General features: G+C 36.8%; 1 protein-coding gene across 1 annotated transcript; it reads right to left on the bottom strand.

Moving 5' to 3' along the window:
* Positions 1 to 2,709: 2,709 nt before the first annotated feature.
* Positions 2,710 to 19,246, bottom strand: LOC139125091 (uncharacterized). Its single transcript, XM_070691201.1, has 13 exons — positions 19,159 to 19,246; positions 12,481 to 12,754; positions 12,123 to 12,184; positions 11,717 to 11,999; positions 11,407 to 11,468; positions 10,698 to 10,771; positions 10,150 to 10,231; positions 9,493 to 9,815; positions 7,509 to 7,617; positions 5,243 to 5,367; positions 4,712 to 4,940; positions 4,134 to 4,225; positions 2,710 to 3,367 (listed from the first exon to the last, which is right to left on the bottom strand). The coding sequence occupies exons 1-13, from the start codon at positions 19,244 to 19,246 to the stop codon at positions 3,296 to 3,298; spliced, it is 1,875 nt and encodes a 624-aa protein (XP_070547302.1). The 3' UTR covers positions 2,710 to 3,295.
* Between the last annotated feature and the right edge of the window lie 3,319 nt (positions 19,247 to 22,565).

Raw genomic sequence — 22,565 nt, 5'->3', positions numbered from 1 at the left:
ACAAACAAATGGTGGAACAGTAGTGAAAGTAAGGTTAAAGGTAGAACGCACCTCTGGGACAGATATTCGGACTCTCAAATTTCTGCGATGCTTTTCTGATCTATAACTTGCAAGGGCTCATTTAAAGCTCTTCGAGAAAGTAATCTATGTCCGTCTTAGTTTTTGTGAAATTCGTAAATTTTATTTTTACTCCATTGAGTTAACACATGAGTGGTGGATATTTTGAATTTTAAATATCGAAAAATATTACGCAATTCACTGGACAAAATGCTGGATATACACTAAGTATATTTAATATGTATATTGATGTATATGAAATAATCGCAATCATATCAATCCATAATCCAATGACAGTAGGTCAGAATTCGTAAGACAATAGTTGTAAACATAAACACAAAGCAGCACAGAACAGATAGTAAATAGACGGTACACAAACAAAGTCATATTCATGAAAGAAAGGTATACGGACCTCTGGCCAGAAGACCAAGAAGTGATGTCAGGTGTTTCGAAAATAGTAAGCGCATCCTGCCCAACATGTGGCACCCGCCATATATCAATCTATAAGTCAGATAGGTAGTGGTCACTAATTAAGGCCCAATATCACCGATTCCATCAGTGATCATTTGTCAAAGAGAGATATTGTATTTATCTAAAAGCTTGCGATACCTGCCAAAAGGGTTTGAATGAAGAGACAAGTCTTGCTCTGGTGTAACCTTGATTTAACAGTTTGTAAGAGAGATGGCCATGTCTCTCTACAAAATCACCATATGAACTGCATGCGCTAGCATATCGAATAAGCTTGGAATGTATACCCCATAAGCTGGTGAGAGTGGAATATTACTTATGAGGTGTGGAAAATTGATGATACTAAAGTTGAAATCATCTCTATTGTCATATAGCCTCGTAGAAAGGTGACCATTAGAGTCAAATTCAAGTAAAATGTCTAGATATGAAACAGAAAAGGCCGTTTCTGTAGTTTCTTTAACTTCCAACACAATATTAATTGCATACGCAACATATATCTTTGTATATGGAACATTCCAATACGTTGATATGCGTAGTGTATATCTATGCAGATCATGAGTATTGCAGACCTTGCACACCAAGTGTACACTGTAGTTTTGCATTTTATTAGTATACGTACGTGTATACTTAACGTATTTGACACATTTACAGAATCAGTATATGTGTATATATTGTTTTATATCAAGCATTTTGCCCAGTGATTTGTATCACTAGTTCCAAACTTTGCAAGGTGATTCCTGATCTTAACTGTTGATTTGGTAAGAGAATGGATGAAAGGTTTTTTGAGTAATGTCTGAGCAAAATGTTAAGTCATTCACTTTCTAGGCGCACAATACATTACTAATGGTAAATTTTGGTGTAGATGTGGGTAGCAAATGCTGAAGGACAGAAATGAGAATTTTTACAATAGTTTCTTATATATGGTGTAATTTGAAAAATATTCTCTAATATATTTGAGACACACAAAAATTGACTAATATATTGCTGAATCTCGAAATATTGTACAATTTTTTGGAAATAAATAATATTGCAACATACATTGGGCGGAAATATATATTTTTTGCATTGTTGTATTATTTTATTTTTTTGTTTTTTGTACAAATAGCAACTTTTAACATGGTTTACCTTCAAACTAAGAGTGTTAATTGGAAGTTTTCATTTTATGATATATACACAGTGAAAAGAAAATGTGTATATATATATATATATATATATATATATATATATATATATATATATATATATATATATATATATATATTATTACTTTTTTCAGAATGATAGGAAAATTATGATCACTTTCTTTATTCTTTCATTTAAAAGTGCTAAATATCTTTAAACTAAACAATACCGTCCAAGTACATTTATAATTCCTGGAGATAAACTTACTGCAGTGGCTACTATATCTACTTAGCATTCGTAGATGTTGTAGAGCGGCTTGCTCTATGCCCTGCTGTTCATAATCGATCGAGCTTGAAATCAAATTCTGGCTCGAGTATTTTGACCCGATTTTTTGCAGGCCTCACAACTTTCGCGGAGGGATAGGATTATGTTTCAAAAAAACGAAAAAAACCTTCAGCTTCAGATTTATTTATACCACCATACTAAACGTCCTTCAAATTTTGATAACCTGTGTCGACATCTTAATGTTTAAATTGTTCGCTCTATAAGTGTTACAATAAACCATCCCGTGAAGGGGGAAATGATATCAAGGAGTGATACGGCTGTTATCACCCCTAAGCAACCAACTTTTTATGAGTACGGCGATGAGCAAACAAGGTCGATTTCAGTTGATTTCATCACCAATTTCGAACGTCCGTAGGAAACACAGCCATAACCAAAGTATGCATGTATGATAGGGGATTATTACACGAAGTTTAGTCAAGACCGCGTCGTATTCTCGTAAATCTGTCCGCATTTTGACTGGCTGCTGCGCGAGTCGTTAAAGTACCGTCACATCACTGGAATACGACGCGGAATCGATCAAAATCGTGTAATAATCCCTAAATATTAACATTCATTCTACAACAAAAATCCTTAAATATCTTAATGAATAAACAATAATTGTACAACTGATATCAATGTTTGAGCATAACTTTAAATTGTAATATATGTTTAATGTAATACAGTACATTATATTAATATTTAGGTTCTTGCGTAATTCATGGAATATAGGAATTTGTGTATAAGCACATGTCACCCTAATCAAACTTTTTATTGAACAAAATTTCAGAAAGTTCAACAGACGTCAAATGAATCTAATTCGATACTTGTAGTTTTGACACATGGCCTGATACCAGAATTTTGCAAATAAGCCAATTCTCGAGCAAATTGGAATGTAAAACAAAAATGTGGATGCTTTATTTTAGTGTGTATTCGATTTTTGGATCAAGGTTCTGGATCATTTTCAGCGACGCTGTAATTGTAAAGCTAGTGTTTGAACCCTACTCTAACACCCGTCAGAATTTTAGTACAAAGATACTGGGTATGTCAAAATAATATGAGACACACTTATAGAGTTCATATTGTTTCCAATTGTTAAGCAAAAGTGGGAAATGCTATTACAGCGCTTTTACAGATAGATAATAATTCTACGAATATACACTGATAATTCAAATGGTTTGTCACGCGATCCCTACATATAAAGATCCTCATATGAGCAATAATTACGGATATACGTAATACCGTATTTTCAAAATCCTTGGCTTTCAAAAAAAATTCTAATACTTGTCCTTGAACGTCAATGATAGAATATAACACGAACTGCTTATTATGCTGCGCCAAACGTAGTAAGGTGATTGCACAAACACATAGTGGAATTTATGTTGGACTTCGGAGATACCTGAAAGACAAGTTAAAAACATAGGTGTGGATTTCAGAAACAAATAAATGCCATGGACAATCATCACGTGAACAGTCGCACTGAAAATTATTTTTGGCAATAATGGTAATATCTTTCAACTTCAACTTTGAAAATACACTATTTTTATGATCGTAATATGACACGTACATGAGTACGTTTCATTCTTCGGTCAATTAGACAAGGCAGAATGTGTTTATCATGTTGAATGAATGAATGAATGAATCTTTTATTCAACCAGATATAAATACAATGTTGAACATAAACCAAAGTATTACAAACTTACAATTCGAAAAATACTGAAATATATCTGGTTTGGACCGTGGAAGTAGTCCCAATGGACTAATCGAGTCCACGGCCCAATATTATAACAGTAATAAAATTTACAAAATAGTCACACAATGTTGAGAGGAAAAAACTACAGGGAGTAAACAGAAAAGTTTTCACAAGCTAAATATAAAGATAAATATTATTTTAAATCTCTTTGAAATTTACGTCTGGATTTTATTTGTTTAAGATGATACGTCAGTGAATTCCAGTGTTTGACTGCAGCAAACACAATGTTGTGTTGAGTAAGTCTGGCATGGCATGTTGTTTCGCTGTTGTAAATAACGTTTTTAATGGCATCGTGGTAAGTATAATTAGAGTTGCACGTTACCTTGCCTATTCTATACATGTTACCCTTTGTAGGCTCGTTTCAAAGCGAAACAAATTGTGTAGGCTGTTCAAGAAAATTTTAGAATCTTACCTTACATCCACCATTTTGCCAGTTGTAGGTGTGGTCATCAGAATAACTGCATCTGTGCTGGGTGGTTGATACTCTGAACTCAACTCCATGACCTTAAGATAACATAAAAGACAGACGTAATGGGTTGCCAGGATTTATGATATTTTGATGGAGGATCCATTAATTAATTATAATCCATAGGGGAGACGTATATATTCACTTGGAAAGAAAAGAAAGTCGTATATATTAAGGAACTTTTAAAGTATTTACAAATTTTGAAATCGGAACATTTTTCGAGAGAAATGTGAACATAAGTTTCTTTGCGTTTCTCTTCAATCCCTCTTTTTAGAAAATAATTTCAGGCACACTACGATGATTTAAACTGAATTTTTAACAACCTATAGTTCATATAATACACATAGGAAAACCAGATCAATCTTTCAGACCTTGAGATAAATAAAGCCAAGTAACAGTATGAGAATAATTCCTGTTGAAGCTAAATATGAATAGGTTTATATCTCACTTGCTTTCGAAAGTGCCAACTACAATTGTAAGAGAGACAGATCTGAGAAGGAGCTAACAACCGCATTAAAACGTACTGTAGACTAGGCCAAAGGTTACATAGAAACTTCCGGCCTTGGTGACCTCTTCTTCCGGCAGGAAGATACTGGCGGAGTTTCCGTTGAAGATGACGTCCCTCGATGATTGGAAATCACTACGAGCACTTAGGTTTCCTGGTAATTCTGTTAACACATATGCTGTGGTGTTCTCATAGACAGGCGAAGACGAGGCCAGCATTATTTGAATGGCGTGGAAGGGCTTGAACGCCTGAAATGTTCAATATAAAATGCTCTAACTTTTACTATTGCCTGTTTGTGAGACAGACTTAGAAAAAAATGCTGATAATACAATGGGAGGTAAAGTGACATAAAAGTAATTTCTGCCAATACAAATTATCGTGAACGTTCGTTAAATTAATGAAGACAAATATGAAGAAAGTGTCGGCGAAAAATAAGTAGTCACCAAAAATATTGTCAATGATCTAGTCTGGAAAATCGGTGACCTGACAAATATAAGGTAGAAAAAAATGTACCATGATGGTAAAATATATAAGAATCTAAGGGACTTACCATAATCTGAAACACGTAATGTGTAACAGCGTCAGCTTCAACGTATGTCCCCACAACAAATGTTTCATTTAATGGTGTTTGACGATTGCCTAGCCACACTTCTATGTCCCTTGTTGCATTTTGCACTGAAATGGATTCAAATTAAAAAAATAAAGATGATGTATGATGAAGCAATAAAAAGGATAAAATTTAGCTAGTAGACAAATACAATGATGACATACGCTGTTGGTATATATCTAGACCTACACAAAATACGTACAATTTCGTGACCAAGAAAGGTTTAAGAAATTTATCCTTGAGTTATATTGTGACCAAAAGAATGCGTTGAGTTTCAACGATTATATAATTATTAAAGTTATTACTTTGCAAATATCCGTATGATTGGCCAGTGCCACAGGAAATATAGTTTACGATTGTTAAGAGACGATTTAAGGTGGAGCTGTACGTTGCCAACAATAATTTTTCAGTGAATATTTCTCATCTATGGTGACATGGAAACGCCCTATATTATATATTTCAAAAAGCAGAGACTGTAAAGTTTGACTTAAAAAACCTCAATTTAGCATTAATGATAAGAATACATTTAAGGCAAAGAATAGAAACTATTTTCTGAAATGTAATATTCCACCTGAAACAAGACTAAGTATAGCAAAAAAACGACTATTTTACTTGACATTATCGATCCTTATCCTATAAAAGCATAGGTTGAAAGACTGACACTCAAAAGAGTGATTGAAATATGATTAACAAATCAAAATTCCTCTTTTTCAAAGTATTCAAGTAAGAACTTTATTGCTAAACAAAATAGTTGTTTTGTTATATTAAAGCATTTTAAGAACATCAGGTGCAAATTTCACACAATATAACCAAGCCATAGTGGTGTTAAATTATTCAAAAATCCTGAAATTTGGGGAAAAAGAGAAGCCAAGAAATCGGGTGATTTACTTTCATTTGCATAAGTAAACGCTTATTTATCTCGCAACTTTGGACTGCTTGACAAGCTTAAAGGTCAACCCAACCATTAGTCTTATCTTGGGGTAAACAGAATAAATAAATAAATGAATGTTTGCAAAAAGGTGATTTTGAGCAAAATAGGCTATGTTTGGTGCAGCACCCCCTTAATTGACCACTTTCATGGTGACGCTAATTGCTATTGTTGTGACCTGCTTATGACCTTGCTTCCTACTGCACTGGGTAAAATGCTTGAAATACTTAGTATATTGACGTATATTGACGTATGTGGAACACAACATTAGTGGTATACGTGACGTATATAATTTTGTAAATGGATCATTTGAATACGTTTATATACGTAGCATATATCTATCACTTTACCAAAAAGGCTAAATCGACAACGAGTTATGCTTGACTCTGTATTAGACTCTACTTGAAAACTTCGGAGTCATTAGGAAATACATTGTTGATTCTAATGCTGGATTCCCAGTGTTGCATTTTGATGGATACTTTCATTGATTCTACTGTATATTGCAAGATTAAATTAAAATGGATTCTGCTATATAGGTCTCTCGATACGGAACATTTCTCATGGTGTATGTATTGCAATGCTATATGTAATGCAGAACTTTGCACACCAAGTGTACACTGTACTTGTGATTTTTTTTGTCAATATATCTTAATTTCATGAATTTGACTTTGTTTTGTGTACCGGTGCTTTACTGTCTGTTCTGTGCGGTTTTGTGTCTATGTTTACAGCTAATGTATTATGAATTTTGACTTAGTGTTGTGGATTACGGATGAGTATGATTGCGATTTTTTCAGACAGTAAAATATTAAGAAGCTTAAAAGTGAGTTATCACAGCATGTAAAGTGAGATTCAGATTTTAAACATGGATTCAGACCCCCCCCCCCATTTCTCCGGTGTTATAACCATTCTATACGAGATATAGTAGACAATGAAGTATTATATCATTCTTTTGAGCAATACTTGATCAAATTTAACTTTAAAGATATACTGCTCATATTGTCACCACATTGCATAGCTTGGTGCACCTGAACACTAATGCCGTATATTGACTGTGATTTTATTTCTAATGTAATTTACTGGCGCATCAACAACTTTTTTGTGGGGTTGTGTTTTATAATGACTGATTTAACTGTTGATAAAACAATAATATTTTCCACGCCTACACGAAAATATGCGTCACTTAGAAATATGTTTGGTGTGATAAACAATGATGAAAAACAATCTTTAACCTTTGAGTGTCGTGGATAGTTTCAGTATGGACAATTTTGACACCAAACCTACCTTTGATCTCTTGGCCGTCTTCGCTCGTAAAATACAAGCTCAATATGTCAGTTGTAAATTGGTCCAACGCATTCAAAATTTGATGCCACTCAGGTCCAAAACGAAATATCTGAATTTAGAAAAATAAACCTGTGAGCAGATCAACGTATTAAAAAAAAGTGTAATGTTCTAAATCGTTGGCTGTGGCTTTGATAAATAGAACCCTCGGACCAACTTCTTTTTATCAACGCCCATAGTGACAAATGAGATAAAATGATTGCAAAGAAAAATCTTACAAAATAAAACTCTTTCATATTACACAGGTCGTTAAAAACGCCCTACTAATTTTTAACTACCTGTCAGGAAGTTATTTGTCGTCTGTACATGTTCATCACTACACCTTTCACATATCAAGGAAAATATTCAGTACACAATATATTGGTGTCTACACTTCCTGGACAACTTACTTTATGAGTTCTTTGCGCTTAGGCTGTCAAACCATTGGTTCTGCTAAAAATACTAAAACTGCTTCGAGGGAAAGAAGAATATAGGCGACCTATTTTGGATGTCAACATCCTCGAAAGGAAAGCTGAATCTTCACAGTGAAAGCATTAAATAGCACATGAACTAGCCCACAGCACCCCAAAATTGATGTAAACATGTATGATGTTCTGTACCTTTTGCAGTTTTGTTCCCTACCCGAATAGACAAATCTATCGCGATCGGAACAAGGACAAACTGAACACCGTTCTAAAACAATTCTATTATGCAGTTTCAGCAGAAAATTACGACGATAACACTGCCTTAGATTTAGATCCAATAAAGCAGGGCAAATGACAATTCACTGTAAAATATAGGATCTCAAAATCGAAGAGTTGCAGATATGACGAAGACAGCACTGGCAGGGGGAAGCAGCGATCACTGTACCATAATTATGGTCAACAGCGACCTCGTCCGCTTGTTATAATTTTCGAGCTTATCAAGATTAAAAGCTTAGGATATTTCAGGAAGTCACGACGCTCATCATTTTCTTAATAACTTTGATCCGAGTGACGTTTCACCGCTGAATAGGATGCCCAGGCCGTCGACACAAGACTTGATTTAGCGTCGGGATAGCGAAGAGAGAAATCACAAGTGACAATATTACATGACTGAATCCATAGGTCTGATTGGTTAAGATTGCACATAAAGTCTCAAACTTTCAATTTGATCAGATTTATGAGTGAAAGAAGTCTGTGATACCCGGAACAAAAGAAAACCTTAGAACTGTCCATTACAAAGTTACAATATTACTATCCGTAACACGAAAGCGGAGCGTTTCGACTATTTGCAATAATCATAAATTGTAGTCGTAGTGAGTGTAAAAGTATCAACGTTTTAGTTGTTTTGACGATTAGCGCAGTGAGTGGCGAAAAAAGTTGCTACAATGACAGTTTTTATCAAAACGCTGTTCACAATACCAAGGCCCCTCACTCGAGTTAAAACAACACACTCCGACGGAATATTGCAAGTAAATTTGCTGCGTAAGGAATACCGCTCAGGGAAACCTGTCAGTGAAGTACTAGGTAGTGGTAACCTCCTTGTGAACCACATCAGACAAAATGGTGGCGACAAATTTTGACAAAGTGACAAAATATGACACTCCCCCCACCAAAAAAGGTCAACGCAAACATACTGAAATATTTTACCAACGGCAGGATCAGAACAAACATGCCCTCGACAATAAACGTCAATTCTATAGCTTTACATAAAGCACAAAGCCAAAGTAAGAGTTATGAGCTCCTCTAAACGTTAATGGAAAAATGCAAAAAGGCAAGAAAACACAAACATACACAATAACACATCAAGACAGCTTACTCCGAAAATGAGAAGGACCGTGAAATTTTTAGCTTCCGCTCTGAATTATCCTGCTCCACATGTCAAAAAGTCCCGTATGGACATAAAAATATGTAAATGAAGATATGACCATGTGCACATTATTCCTCAACTAAAAAAATATACATACCACTCTGTTCAGTGTTACGTTATGGCTAAGATGTGGAAAGATGTGTTCGGCTGAAGGAATTCTAAATCCGGTATGAGGGCCAACCATGGAAATGCAATTCGTCAGAGTCTGTATTGTGTTCTTCTCCAAGTGCATTACGAGGAAAGGAGTTTTGAATACTACAGCGGCTCCACGCGCTGTCACCTTACTGAGAGTGAAGTTAGCTACGTTGTCAGTCACTGTCATGATGATTTTCATGAGACGTCTCTGTATTTCGGTATTTAAGTATTCACTGACATCTGACAAAATGTCTTCCAAAACATATTGTATTTTGGTAAATAATCCTGTTGGAAACACGAAATGATTAAGTTCCACCCTCTTCTTTGAATATATATAGATGGTTCAAAATATGTCATTTTTCATATCTGCCGAATTCATAACTTTATCAGAGACGAAACCTAGTTCCCAGCAAATTCTTATATCAATTTGAGTCCATCATCTCAGAATTGTTCTCAGTTTAAAGCATACATCAAGCAGTATCAATTTTACGGGGTGAAATGGAAGTTCAAAAAATGATGCATTTACTGACAAAATGTCAGATCTGGAATTATCATCCCTTTCACTATTCATTGGAAGTGAATCTAAAAATAGTCTTCCAAGCGAGAAACACAAGCATACCTGCTACCCCATGGATAGTCATGTTAAGTGTGAAATTTCCTTCGAAGAGTTGCAAAATGTCAAGGTCAATATCGTTAAGTCTCTGTCAAGAGAAAGAAGCAAAGATAAGAATATAAAATAGCGATGACTATAATCACATCGATACTTCTGACAAAATATAAAGCAAGTAATATATGAAAACTTAGGTAAGATAGGGATGTACAAGACGTGGGCTATAAAATGTGCAATGTTTAGGCCATCACATACATGATTACATATGTTCTCACAATACTCTGTAAGTACGGATGCTATAATTGTTAAATTAGTTGTTTATTGATTGACTTAAGGTTGTCAAAGAACCACAGTAATGCGCCATAGACTAGCATGGTAGACTCCAATGTTCAGAATAGTCACCAGTACTAATATTCCAAAAAAAGTTACTTCCGGAACCCCTTTGTTTCCTTGTTTATCAGGACAAAAGGACAAGACATATTTTGGATTTCATAAAATGTCAATAATTCACTCCCTGAAATTCATAAAATGCAAGATATTTTAGTAACTCGTATTACCTCTGAGATCTTCGTTGGTACAGTTGAGTTCGAAACGATTGAGGAGTTGCTTGTCACATTTTTGTTTCCATCATCTTTATATCCATCATAATAAACAAACAATGAAACCATTTAATGATAACGCAACGCAGTGAACTTGGTCTTCTAACAATTTGCAAGAGTGATATATAAAAAGTGCTATAAATGCAAATATAAAGGTAACAAGTTGGAAAAAATGTCTGTCTGTCTGTCTGTCTGTCTGTCTGTCTGTCTGTCTGTCTGTCTGTCTGTCTGTCTGTCTCTCTCTCTCTCTCTCTCTCTCTCTCTCTCTCTCTCTCTCTCTCTCTCTCTCTCTCTCTCTCTCTCTCTCTCTCTCTCTCTCTCTCTCTCTCTCTCTCTCAACTTTGCTTATCAGAGTAATAGCCAAAGGGACCCCACATTTTGTATTTTAAAGTATCATAGATTATGTACAATGATGGTGAACTTTTGTCAGGTTTTGTTTCGATCATTGTGAAATGTTTGCGTTGTAGAGTGATCATATTTAATATTCGTCCTCTACTCGTCCGTTACAGCAACCATCGCGAGACATATTCGAAAGATCAGCATAACAACTGAAACATGCAATCCATGGAAAACTGGACAGTATCATCTAAGAAAAAGGTAAATTTCAGCTTTTACTATAGATAAGATAAGTATGATGTGTATGTGTGCATTATGTAAATTACCTTACCCATTTCTTCACATAACACATGCCTTTTTGATTCACATGACAAGCTTCTGAATCCTACGTCTCTGAAATGTATGAAATTCAATGAGTTTAAATTTCATGCACCAGACAGCGGAAAAGGTGGGTGAGAAAAAATGTACACCAAAAAAGATCTAAAACACTAGAAACTTAATTTTGCAAACGCTGTTAGACAGCTACTTCATCATTGAAACAATTTCGTAGACCATAATGAGGCGCTTTCTGTCTTAAATATAATGTATGAGATTTTTAAAACTAGTAGTGTACAGTTAAATATGATCTGATATCAACTTACCGACATAGCATTATGCAAGATCCATCCTCGGTTTCTTTAACATCAAATCTTGTTGGACTGTGTGTAAGAACTGATTCGTAGTTTGTTTTAAACTCCCAAGACGTGGTATTAAAGGAAGCATCTATAAAAGTACACGTGGCTTCCCCTGAGGTACTAAGAAAGCTCATCGCGTCGTAATAGTCCGCCGTCTCCCTAATTTGCATTAAGCGCAAATCGAACTGCTGACAGAGTTCAACTGCCTGTGCTCTGTTCCATTTTCCAAAAAATACAAGCTCCGCCGAACCTAGAAGTGTTACATGAATACGTAACACGTTGAGAGAGGTTGAAGTGCTAAGCGATCAGGAAATCAAGACAAAATCATTCAATTTGTCACTATCGAATAACAATGAAGTATTGTATAACTTACTAGTATTTTCACAAATCGGGTAACCGTAATTGTCACAAGGCCTACTTTCCCAATTCTTCCTCCTGTAAACAAAATTAATTACCGACATTATTCTTCACTAAGAATGTTTAAGGCAATTTTTATGATAACACTAACATGGCTCTATGTGGCAATGTTACTAACACTTCATGTTCGACTTTTACATTGTCCTCGGTTATGTGAGTATTTGCTCTAAATAAATAGTCATTTGGAAAAGCAGTGACCTCGAAGGTTATCACAAATTCAGATTTTTCACTGATTTTTGGCATCATTGGTACACCCTGCATACTTAATTCAAGTGACTTTAATAACTACAGGAACGTCTGTTGTGTACACTAACCTGATCGAAACGCAGGAGTTAGCAATTGGTATATAATTATCTGCAAAGGGTTTATAGGTAAGTTCAACACCATCAGCTGTCTTTACTATTTCTATATCAGATGATACTGTAGCATCAATCCAGTAATATAAATAATTGATGTATTTGTTTGCCTGCACTATACGCTCGTGTTTTTCTTCACTGTCGTCTTTCACTAGTTGCAAACCAAACCGTTCGCACATCAGTCTTCCTTGGAACTTGCTTCCGAAACCAAAATACGTAAATCTTGCCAAAGCTAGGGGCAAAGGTGACATCATGTGTTAAAAATGTACGATCTGTGTTCCTCACATATTTACATTAACCTAAATGGCGGTGCGTACACTTTTAGTATATGGTCTTGTTTATAAACCTGTGCAATATGCAAAGTAATTATAAGTCAGGCAAAAAATAATTCATTTTTGGTCCAGACACATAACTATAGGCATCACCTAATGGTTTAATGGCAGCAAGAACAAACTTTTCTGAGCTAGACGGAAGTAATTTTACACAATGAAGTGAACTGTCAGGGTTTACTGTACGGCATGTTTGGTGTGTTTGCAAAATTTTGTGTTAAAATAACATATAAATAAGTTGACAACAGATCAACCTTGAATCTATTATTAAATACTACATCAAACATGTAAAAATGAAGTCAACACCATGTGTGTACACTGTGTGAAGTATTTATAAACAAATAAACATGTCTGTTATGATGTATGGGGATGTCCTTCCACCAACTTTTAAGGAAATCGTATCAGTTGCGGCTCTAGGCATTCACATTTGATACAATGTAGCCACCTAGCGGGCATATTGGATAGTTTTATGAAACAAATCAATGTTCATATATATATATATATATATATATATATATATATATATATATATATATATATATATATATATATATATATATATATATATATATTTGAGACTAGGACTCGTATCAACTTGGTTAAAACTTGGTAAAGACATCTCGAATGCTGCCATGACCAACTGTGAATGCCCTACATTGATTGGTAAGGGTTTTTTGTGAAATATTGAGTACAATCTTTTCACCGATCTTGTCTAATGATAAAGGAAAAATCTTTCACAAATGAGCAGAAAAGCTGAATTTTGATCGAAGCACAGAATCAAATGATTGGTTGAAAGTTTCTGCAAACAATACGCATATGTCTAACAAGACAATATGAGTCTTTATATGGTCAGTGTTGTTGGCCTTCACAGTGGGAGAAAGGAAATATAATTATTCTTGCTCGTTAAATTCAGTTAGCCAATTTTTTAAACAGATATAAAGTGGACGATGTGAGATTGCTTATTAACTGCAAACAAAATACCTTGTGGGGCATTTAAGTTTTAGGACAATATGAAATTGACAGTCAGCCTACACGCAAGTTGACCTTTCTTGCTTGATCTTCTTTCTTATTCTTACAGACATATCTTCTCTGCTGTATCAAATGATAATGATGTTTCACAATGAACTTCAGGTGAACAAAATTAAAATGTTTTAACCTTTAGGCTGGTTTCTCAATCTTATCACATGAACTGGCCCGAATAGTCACCTATGTGACTTAGAGCAGGGCAGAGAGAAATTCTGAATCACCCCGTTCTACATCATCAGCCGGAACTTTTTCTCTACATGGTGTACCGCAATCTCCGTAATTGTAGCGGCGTGGATAACTACAACCTAGCGCGCCCCCACACCGGTGGGGCGCTATGAACGACTCGGAGACTCTGTAGCTTCAAGTTTGTTCAAATTTTATTACATGCCTCGATGTGAGTGCAAATCAGTGCATTGATTTGAATAGTAACATCCGGGGAGTTAGCAGGCCGTGTGAACGATGCACTTGGCGGTTACCATAGTTACCCGGTCTGGTGAAGCCCTTCGACGTTTTCGACGTCAACATAGACGCTTAACGCTTCATGCAAAATTATCCATGCGCGCACAGCTATTTTGACTTTTGTTAAAATCTGTTTGATGCTGGTAAAAAGTAAAATTGTTTGAGAATTCCCGTCATGTAACTGAATGCCATATAGCATTAACTGTGAAGAGGAGTGTAATAAAATATAATTGCCTTACATAATACATGGGTTTATGTTCCCTTGCAGCAGGAAAAACTGTGGTATTTTTTGGTGAAATTCCTGTATTTGTTTAGAGGTGACAAATCACAACTTTTGACATCATTTGTCAAGGTCACATTTTGACCATTGTAGTAGCCCTTTTGCCAACCTTTGCCACCCCTGGTATTTTTGGTGAAATTTCTGTCTCTGTGGAGAGGTGACAAATCACAACTTTTGACATCAGTTGTCAAGGTCACATTTTGACTGTTGTGGTAGCCCTTTTGCCAACCTTTACCACTCCTGGCATTTTTTGGTGAAATTCTTGTATTTGTTGAGAGGTGAGTCCCTGTGCAAACCTTTTGCTACCGCAGCACAGTGGATAAAAGTCACTTATCTTTTGGATCCACACTATGTACACATATACCAACGATTTTCCCCGTGTTTGAACCATAGGTATAGGACTAAGTTTACACATCTTCATACCCCTGTTTAAATCTTGAATCACAGTAAACTTTACTGAGATGGCATAGCATGGAAAGACATGCCTGTATGTCCATAAGTAAAAGTAGCGAAATTGTAAGAATCATTTTTTATATTTTTCTGTATTTTACCATCCTAATCAAACGTGGTACTTAGTCTAGTTGCACCCCCCCCCCCTGTCAAAGGTGTGTGAAAATGTGTAACTGTGAACAAAGGTGTAGGAAGTGTCATGAGGTCAAATGCTGTACTTCGCTATGTTTTATTAGGTACTTTACCTACCCTGTCAAATCCCCTTTTTGGTACAGTGGTGCCCTCCTGGCGCCGGGCAAATTGTCACTTGCTCTCGGGCACATGAACATATATTTACGCAATGACATATACACCCGAAAGCGCACTACTGCCACATCGCGCTTCAATCGCCGTGTTGAGATTGGGTATACAGTTTGTTTATAGCCGCCGCTAGCTTGCCACGTAGAGAGATTGCTGAATACAAAGCCGAGCGAGATTCTCCAAACAAATTTAGAACAATAGGCGATACTTTCACTGTGACAAGCTATGTGAGAATGGTCAGAAAATTTGACAGGCTTGGTAAATAAAGACTGGAGTTCTCATACATGTAGCGGGAACGTCAGGACAGATTTTGTCGTCTGCGCTATTCTCAGTATTTTCCCAGTCAAAAAGGTGTCTCGAGCGTTCGCTGCTACGAAGACTGACTCGGAAACACAGCAAAATGGCCCAGGTACGATCAGATGAACTTGACGAAGAGTCGAAATTCTCGAGCTTTTCCGTCTAGGACAAATTCGGAGCATTGGGAACGGGTGATTTTTTGATACGGAGGAAAATTCCGAGTCGCGGCCCGTTTCCTCCAACGTTCAGCCATCGCACTTTGTCGCATTCTCCGAGACCGACAAGCAAGAGCTGATCGCCCGAACAGAGAAAGAAAGAAAATGCTGTAAACCAGTTCAATAAGTGGTGCATACTATGCAACCTACACGACCGATATTTTGAAATTCGGCCGGATGTCCTTGACATATATCTCGGCAGCTTTGCGCGGTGTCCGTCAAAAACACGGTTCTTTGTACGAACCAGACTCGCTTATGACCTACCCCAAAGCGCTGCTATTTCTCGTTTGGCTCAATAACCAAGAGCACTTAGGGTTCAGAGGCTGTAAAGAGAGCAGCCAGATGCTGTCGGGGGACATCGCCTTGAAGCGTACGGCTGTCAATAACGTATTCTAAGAATTCACCGAGATGGAAAATAAGACAAGAAGACTTTCGGGGGAAAGTGAACGAAACAACCCAGGGCCTATCCACCGAAGGCTTTCGCTATTCCTGACAACCCTTCTCGCAGTCCCGTGTACGCGTATAAACAGTATACGCTCCGTCGACCGCCACGTCATCAATCGAACGATAGGCCCCTACGCCCTCCTATCAGGCGATAAATTACAACAAGAAACATGTATCTGGTTCAAGCGTCAACCGACAATAGATGACAACTTAGATACTATCCTAAGTACGATCTGTAAGGGTAAAAACAATCCTAAATACGATATCTCAGGGATAAATACAACAACAGCGGAAGACGAACAACCATCATGCGAATTCATGTCAGCGGAATCCCCCAAACAAAATTAAATGCAGCTCTCCGGTCACCGAAAAGTGCACGGTGAATTCGCTATGTAGGAGATTCTGTCGCGATTTTCACGTTTAACTTCCACAGAAAAAAAACACCTTGTCACAGACCGGGTGACGCCAACGCAGAACCGCGACCATTTATACTTTCACATCGCACGTCAGCTACAAAGCAGTCCCCTACGCGAAAGCGTTTCAACATCCTACGGCTATGCTGGTTGTTGGTGGGATATCAGGCACTGCAACTTGTAACAACGGCGCGATAAGCGTTGCAGTGAATATTGGAGGAAAGCATCACCTCAGTCTCCGCAACGAGAACGTCTTCTTGTGGCAGTGTCACGACGACAGCAGAGAGGACAGCCCGAAGTCAATAAGCCGTTCGGACCCAAACCATATAAACAGCCCTTTTCAGGGCCACCACATTTTCCAAAAAAGAACTACCGTTACTTAATCATGTTATATTTCCTAAATTATCTTTCTAAAGTAAAGTTTTTATTAGTCAAATCATAATTATTAGCGATAAGGTGTCGAATAAATTGTATATTCACGCGATCATCGTACAGTGTAGTAACAAGCTAGAGCTGACCGTAACGATGCACTCTTCAAATCGACCTGCCCGGTCCAGTATAATGATTGACAGACGTATCCTTCGCTCTGTATCAAAATTTTAGCCCATGTGACTTACAACGGCTACCTGCTGATTGGTAGCCTTCAAATGACGCACATTTATAAATGAAAGTTGTCTGCATATCACCAGGGGTAACCGACCGTTCACAGCCAGCTATGCGCAAACAGGAAAGAAAGTAATCTAGCCCACAGAAATTCTTCTAAATGGAATATCTCTCCTATCTGACTAAATAAATTTGATACACGTCATCTAACGTGGAGTTCAAAGACTGTTTGTTCATTTGATAAATATATATCACACGAAAGTTTTCATTGTTTGACGCCATCATACACGAGTGTTTTCAGCGGAACCGTACAATTTCGTGCCGAAGATATAAGAAGAACATGCTGCACAATATGTTTTTTCGAATTTTGCGGGAAACTGACCGCAGCTGAAGAAGCTGGTTACCCTTTATACATAAAATTCATAGGCCGATTGAAAATTTTAAAACGTGCGTTTACGAAGCAAATTAAACATGTTACCGCTGCAAGAATAAGACATTGAAACAAGTCCCATAATAAGCGTAGTTCAAGATAATTAATTAATTGTACACGGTCCAATGAACTCATAGAGAATGACAATAACGGTTGAGTCATTGTAAACTCCCGTTCAATGACAGTATCAGGTGTCAAGAGTGGGTAAGCGTAGCCTGTTTGCGTGTTACACTCATGAACGTTGACTAAAGTATAAGAGTGACATATTTCGAATAAGGCTAAATAAAAAATAACTCCGAAAATTACGGTAGGTCCGTCAGTGGCTATAATTTTTGTTTCATTTGTGTTCACGTAGAACCATTAAACGCTGTAAAATTTTAGAACTGACTCTATTTTTAGGAAAACCCTAAAATTTTTTTGGTTGGCGGCATTTTTGTAGGACCCCAAATATATATATATATATATATATATATATATATATATATATATATATATATATATATATATATATATATATATATATATTGTTTGACCTAATCGAATGCTACCATTTTACTGTAGTAAGTCAGACCTATGAATACTGATACACATCATTTCTTTAACCACCATGTAACATTTTACTATATTTATGTATCTACCATAGACTTCCTAATTGATTTCACTAACATACTGTCTGAGAACCCTTGCCCCGGTGGTGGCCCCGTCAAGGGAAATGGGTATCCATGCGTGTTCCCAAAGTCACGGAGAAGGGGGTGTTTTTATTCCCTATCACGGGTCGTGAAATCAAGAAAAGGGGGCACTTTTCCAAGAACCTAGCCTTAGAAAGGTTTGAAATATCCCGGGAAATACCTATCAGACACTCAAACTTCACCAAAAGTTCCATTGTTTGTTTCCTATGCTTTTTACACTCCTGTTTCAAAGTTAACAGTGTCTTTTAGACTCTGTTGTATTAATATATATGAAAACCATATCATAATTCAGCATTGACCTGACTCTAATATTACGTCTTCCTCTCCTGCATTTTGTAAGTAAGGGGGTATTTTTGGTCGTGTTTTCTACCATATTTCTCAAAATAAGGGGGTCTTTTTGTTGAAAAATCTCAATTTGGTATGTTTAAATTTTATGGAACGAACATTGGTGCCCTTACTCTGTGAGAGTGTCACCTCCAGGCCCCTGCCCCACCAGCTTTTGTACTTATGGACTGTTTTTCGCTCGAAAGTCTTCATATGTATCACGACGAGGAGTTCTTCAAGCATAGTTTAGTATTTAACTCGATGTTTAATACACACTGGCCCCATTTAAAATTGCATTCGTCTCAAGATTCATGCCTATGCAGTCATATATGACCATTTGAGAACATTATGAATATAGTCGACAATGGTTAACTTACCTGATCCATGTAGGAAAGCAGCAAGGACGACGCCAATGGTTAGGTTGATGTGGAACCTGGGACAATTTTTTCGATTCCGTTGTTTCATGACGATCGCTTAAAGATCAGGTTTGCAAACTGCTCTGAGTAGCTGGTCACACTCGAAGATGCAACGTCTTACTATAGCGCAGAACAGAAGGTGACGGGTGACTATAAGGTTGACATCTATCCGCCTACGCAGTGATGACCGGCCATAGGAGAGGTAGGTCGTGTCAACTTAATGAGTCACTTTCAAAGATTTTAATTAACCAAATACTAAACTATAGTTGTACGTACGGCTCCGCGATGACATCAAACAAAAGTAACCAACATAAAGGGATGTATAATGGTCACCTGAACAGTTTTCGTAATTTTTCGTACAATGTGCATCGATAAAATTGTTGCACATTGCAAGAGTATTGTCGCTAACTGTGTTTTATTTCTCGGCATTACATGATGATTCTTTTAATGAGTAAGACGACCTTCGATCGAGGAGATATTCGGATAATCTACATGTACTTTATTCAAAAATCCTATAAAGTTTAAATTTTGATACATTAAATCCCATCTATTCCAATCAGAGATATCGATTCAGTCACGTGAAGCTGTCAATCATTGTCTCGACCTATTACGACCAAAGGCAAGACAGCTAGGGATTTCCCCGTCAAGGTGTATTGCCGGGTGTGGTATTCATAATTAGCCGTAATACCGGGGCAAAAAACCGCATTCAGGTCGTCGCCCCCTGTTATAATTAAAGTTCTTTCGTAAACAAACTCATGCAACATAATAAGAGTCTTTGTGCTCTTGCCGTAAATTAAGTTCGTGTATGAATCTGTTTGCATGCAAATCGAGCTGTAATTGAGTTCCTCGTGTTTTTAATTAATAACATTGAAGTCAATGTCTGCTTAATTGCTTTCCTAACAATGCATCGTATACCCATTACGGTCCGTCAGGCCGTGACACCCAGTAAGCGTGACACGCTGTAAGATTATTGAGAGAAGCTAAAGCTCCAGCAACAAAAAGGCATTATGCTACAGTTTCAAGTTGTGTTGAAATTCGAGGAATGATTTTAGGAGGCAACAATTTTAAACTAATTTTACACATACAATGATACAATGATACAATGATACAAACATACATACATACATACATACACATACTACATACATACATACATACATACATACATACATACATACATACATACATACATACATACATACATACATACATACATACATACATACATACATACATACATACATACATACATACATACATACATACATACATACATACATACATACATACATACATACATACATACATACATCAATTCATAGTACGTAAGTACATCCATTCATACGTAAGTATATCCATTCATATATAGGTAGACCAGGCATGTAGAAGATTTCCCCCAGATGTGTATATTCATCCTGAGCAGTACTGCCGGGGCAACGACTTTGATTAGCCCAATGGGCAAGACGTACTCAGGATCTTATGAATTGGAAGTAGTGACTTCACCAAGGCGTGAAAGTTCGCTGCCGACTACAAAGTCTTTCTTTCTAGTTATAAAATCAGCTTGATAAGTGCAATCGCTCGAGATCCCCTTCTTCCATGTCTACGTGTGTCCGATTGTGTATTCTTCGGTGGTTTTGTCCTTATGCTCTGCCGTGTTCCTTGCATTATTTAAGCTTTCTATTAAAGGCATCATTTTTATCCATACGATTCATTTGAAGAAAATATTTTAAAATTCAAAGAATCACAATTATAGATGGGATGTTGGAGCGTGATTTGCATGTCTTTGACAAATTTCATGATAAACGCATAACACAGCCACCGCCATTTTGTAATAAAGTTACTTCGTAAACAAGCTCATAAAACGTAAATGTGCGCCTGCTGGAAATTATGTGTATGAGTCACTTTTGTATACAAATCGACCTATAATTGAGCTTCTCGCGGTTTTTTGTAAATAACACTAGAGTCGATGCCTGCTTAATTACCTTCCAAACAATGCATCGTATACTCATTAGAGTCCGCCGAGCCCTGACAACTCGTAAGATAATTTTCAATGGCTAAAGCTCCAGCGACTATAAAAGTCATTATGCTACGGTCTTCCGTGGTGATGAATTAGGAAAATGATATTTTTGAGGCAGCTGTATGAAACTGAGAACATGTGCTCTACAGTTTAGATTAATCAGCACTGGTTATGATATGGTAGCTTTTTCTGATAGATAACTTTTACTGCTTTCCTTTATTATTGGAATAGATTGACTCTTTGGCAATAATCGACAATGATAGACCATTATAATATGCTAATAGCCGGATTCCGGCAATCTGATTTGCTGGGGCAGTGGTACATGTTCTCAACATTAAAAGAAGACCTGCGCACCGCGCGTAACATTTTTGAGCTCGCGCAAAATTTGAGCAAACAAAGGCTTAAAGACCTACCATAACCATACTTTCCTAGGGAATACACTGGTGTAATTATTGGTCATATAAAAATGTTTTTTTTCTCAGAGACTCATGGTTTGGCAAAGCTACAGAAGCAACCAGGGGATTTTTTAATTTCTTGCGAAGCAAACGAAATCTTCCACGTGTTACATTCTTACTGATTGTAGACAGCCGAAATTAGAGACAATGTAGGCAGAACAAATTCTGAGCATTCTAGTGTGTGTGGGGGGGGGAGGCAGTCGAAAAGCTCTTCTTTCGCCTCCAAATTTAAGGTCAATTTCAAAATATTTGAAATTAGTATATCAGCCTTTGAAATGTGTTTTGTGATGATGGTTTGATTTTCAATGACAGGCATGCCAGTTAAGCAAAACATGCTAAAGATAAAAAGCTCTTCCCCTGACAAGTGTTTACCAAGTCCGGTAACTCTTTCAAGATGAAGCCGAACAGCGAACGTTGATCTTAGCAAAGATTTGGTGACTGCATTCATTAAAAACCACTAACCATGAGCAAGACTCAAGTTTTTATCTTGTAATTGAAACTACTACCTATAAACACCTTGAGCACTTTCACGATAAACTGAGCAGACCAGGATGACACTCCTCTGAACTGTGTTTGAAAACCCGCTAGTGATGCAACTTCAGTCAACGGAAGATTTTTTTTTCTTATTCATCATCGCATTTACTGAACGAAATCCAGTACACTTACATACACCGATGGCCGTCATGTTGGTCGCGTAGGATGCAACAATTAATAAAGTTATTAGAGTTCTCACGGATTCGTATTTTTGCCTGATTCTTTCCGTGTTTATGAATTATTTTAAAACAATTGGTCGGGCGACATCAAGACTTTCTTGCACTCTAGCTGAATACGGAGTCAAATGTCAAATATTCCTCCGGAGTCGAAAAAATGATTAAGTCAAAATTTCTTGGTTAAAA

This window comes from Ptychodera flava, chromosome 3, assembly GCF_041260155.1.
Source record: "Ptychodera flava strain L36383 chromosome 3, AS_Pfla_20210202, whole genome shotgun sequence".
Taxonomy (NCBI): domain Eukaryota; kingdom Metazoa; phylum Hemichordata; class Enteropneusta; family Ptychoderidae; genus Ptychodera; species Ptychodera flava.
Note: the sequence above shows the minus strand (reverse complement) of the source record. Positions and strands in the feature narration are given on the sequence as shown.

Coding starts and splice junctions, on each gene's coding strand:
- LOC139125091 (XM_070691201.1), bottom strand. CDS start 19,246: ATGAAACAACGGAATCGAAAAAATTGTCCCAGGTTCCACATCAACCTA. Junction 12,000..12,122: donor CCCGATTTGTGAAAATACTA/GTAAGTTATACA, acceptor TAACACTTCTAG/GTTCGGCGGAGCTTGTATTT. Junction 4,226..4,711: donor AACCTTTGGCCTAGTCTACA/GTACGTTTTAAT, acceptor TGTTATCTTAAG/GTCATGGAGTTGAGTTCAGA.